Source organism: Salvia splendens, chromosome 17, assembly GCF_004379255.2.
Source record: "Salvia splendens isolate huo1 chromosome 17, SspV2, whole genome shotgun sequence".
Lineage (NCBI taxonomy): Eukaryota > Viridiplantae > Streptophyta > Magnoliopsida > Lamiales > Lamiaceae > Salvia > Salvia splendens.
This window is the reverse complement of record NC_056048.1, coordinates 14840002-14842203: the sequence shown is the minus strand read 5'-3', so window position 1 is coordinate 14842203 and position 2202 is coordinate 14840002. Positions and strand designations below refer to the sequence as shown.

Genomic DNA, 2202 nt, shown 5'->3' with positions numbered 1-2202 from the left:
ACTCGAAATAGAGATATCAAATGTTTTCGTTGTCAAGGTGTTGGACACATTGCATCTCAATGTCCCAACAAAAGGGTGATGATTTTGAAGCCAAATGGAGAGATAGAATCTGAAAGTGAACGTGAAGATGATGATGAGGAGGAGGAGGATAAACAATTGGAGGAGATTGGACCAGAACGTGGAGAACTTTTGGTGGTTCGAAGGGCTCTAAACATGCAAAACAAAACGATGATCAACAAAGGGAGAACATCTTCCACACAAGGTGTTTGGTCCAAGGTAAACTTTGCATAATGATTATTGATGGTGGTAGTTGTGCAAATGTTGCAAGTTCTGAAATGGTGGACTCCCATCGCCGCTGAAAATGACAACCACATTCAAGAAGAAGCGCGGCCAAGTCAGCGCCGGGCATGGTCGTATCGGCAAGCACCGCAAGCATCCTGGAGGTCGGGGTAATGCCGAAGGAATGCACCACCACCGCATCCTCTTCGATAAGTACCATCCCGGATACTTCTGCAAGGTCGGTATGAGGTACTTCCACCGCCTCCGCAACAAGTTCCACTGCCCGACCGTCAACATCGATCGCCTCTGGTCGCTGGTGCCGCAGGAGGTGAAGGACAAGGCGTCCAAGGACAACGCTCCGCTCATCGATGTCACTCAATTCGGCTACTTCAAGGTGCTGGGGAAGGGACTGCTGCCGGAGGGGAAGCCGGTCGTGTTGAAGGCCAAGCTCGTGTCGAAGAACGCGGAGAAGAAGATCAAGGAAGCTGGTGGCGCCGTTGTGCTCACCGCTTAATTAGGGTTTTTCCCCCCAATTTAATTTTGCCTCTTTTTATTTATGTTTTATGCAATCGGTAATACTTATGATATTGCTAGTCGATGCACTGGTAATTGCCTACATTGAAAACTATGGATTTTGTGTTACGTTTTATGTGATTTTGGGATATTTCAGAGTAATGCGTTTTTATATTTGATAGCGTGTGTTAATTAGAATAAAAAAAAAGTTCTGAAATGGTGGAAAAGTTGAGCTTAACAACGGAAAAACATCCTAATCCGTACAAGCTACAATGGCTTAATGAATGTGGAGAAATTTGAGTGACTAAGCGAGTTCTAATTTCGTTTTCAATTGGCAATTATAAAGATGATGTTCTTTGTGATGTTGTGCCAATGCATGTAGGTCACATTCTTTTGGGGAGGCCATGGCAGTTTGATCATAGGGTGACTTATGATGGATTTCACAACCACTACACCTTCAAGCACAACAACAAGTCTATTATGCTTGTCTCATTGACACCTCAACAAGTTCAAGAGGACCAACAGAAATTGTCACAAGCAAGGAGAGCTCGTGAGGTTGTGAGAAAAAAAAGTGAGGGCATTGAAAAAGAGTCGAGTGAAAAAAAGAGTCTAGAGAAAAGTTAGAATGAGAGAAAAAAAGGTGAGGGCATTGAAAAAGAGTCAAGTGAAAAGAGTCCGAATGAAAAAAAGAATTTTCATGTAAGAGCAAAAGAAATAAAGAGTGCAATAGTTGAAAAAGAGAGTGTTTTCATCTTAGTGTACAAACACTCTTTGTTTACCACTAACGAATTGACCACTTCTTTGCCAAGTACTTTTGTGTCTCTTTTACAAGAATTCGAAAATATTTTTCCTGTGGAAGAATCAAGTGGATTACCTCCATGAAGAGGTATTGTACACCAAATTGACCTTGTTCCCGGGGCAGTTCTACCAAACCGACTAGTGCCTATAGAGCCAATCCCGAAGAGACCAAGGAAATTCAAAGGCAAGTGCAAGAGTTGTTGGACAAAGGAAAAATCCGTGAGAGCATGAGTCCATGTGCTGTTCCGGTAATTGTTGTTTCTAAGAAAGATGGATCATAGAGGATGTGCATCGACTGCCGAGCAATCAACAAAATCACGGTAAAGTATCGTTATCCCATTTCTAGGCTAGATGACATGCTTGATGAATTGCATGGATCTGTTGTGTTTAGTAAGATTGATTTTTTTTATCAAAAGCACCACAAGGGTGGAGGGTTAAGGCGGACCCACACCTGTGCATTACCAAAGTCAATTGCAACGGGCAATCAAAACACCGAATCGCCCGAAAGTGACGATTCGTAACAACCGATTAGAGTTCAACGAGGGGCTCCCTATCAACTAGATTGGTCATCAATGTACTCTTAGTAATCCTATTACAATAATCAAGACGGTA

The 2202-nt window shown here is 42.7% G+C and overlaps 1 protein-coding gene across 1 annotated transcript; it reads left to right on the top strand.

Annotated features, from left to right (window-relative positions):
• Positions 1-349: 349 nt before the first annotated feature.
• On the top strand, positions 350-971 carry LOC121774768 (60S ribosomal protein L27a-3-like). Its single transcript, XM_042171643.1, has one exon. It carries the CDS (start codon positions 362-364, stop codon positions 791-793), a length of 432 nt encoding a protein of 143 aa, XP_042027577.1. The 5' UTR covers positions 350-361; the 3' UTR covers positions 794-971.
• Positions 972-2202: the final 1231 nt, after the last annotated feature.

Coding starts and splice junctions, on each gene's coding strand:
- LOC121774768 (XM_042171643.1), top strand. CDS start 362: ATGACAACCACATTCAAGAAGAAGCGCGGCCAAGTCAGCGCCGGGCAT.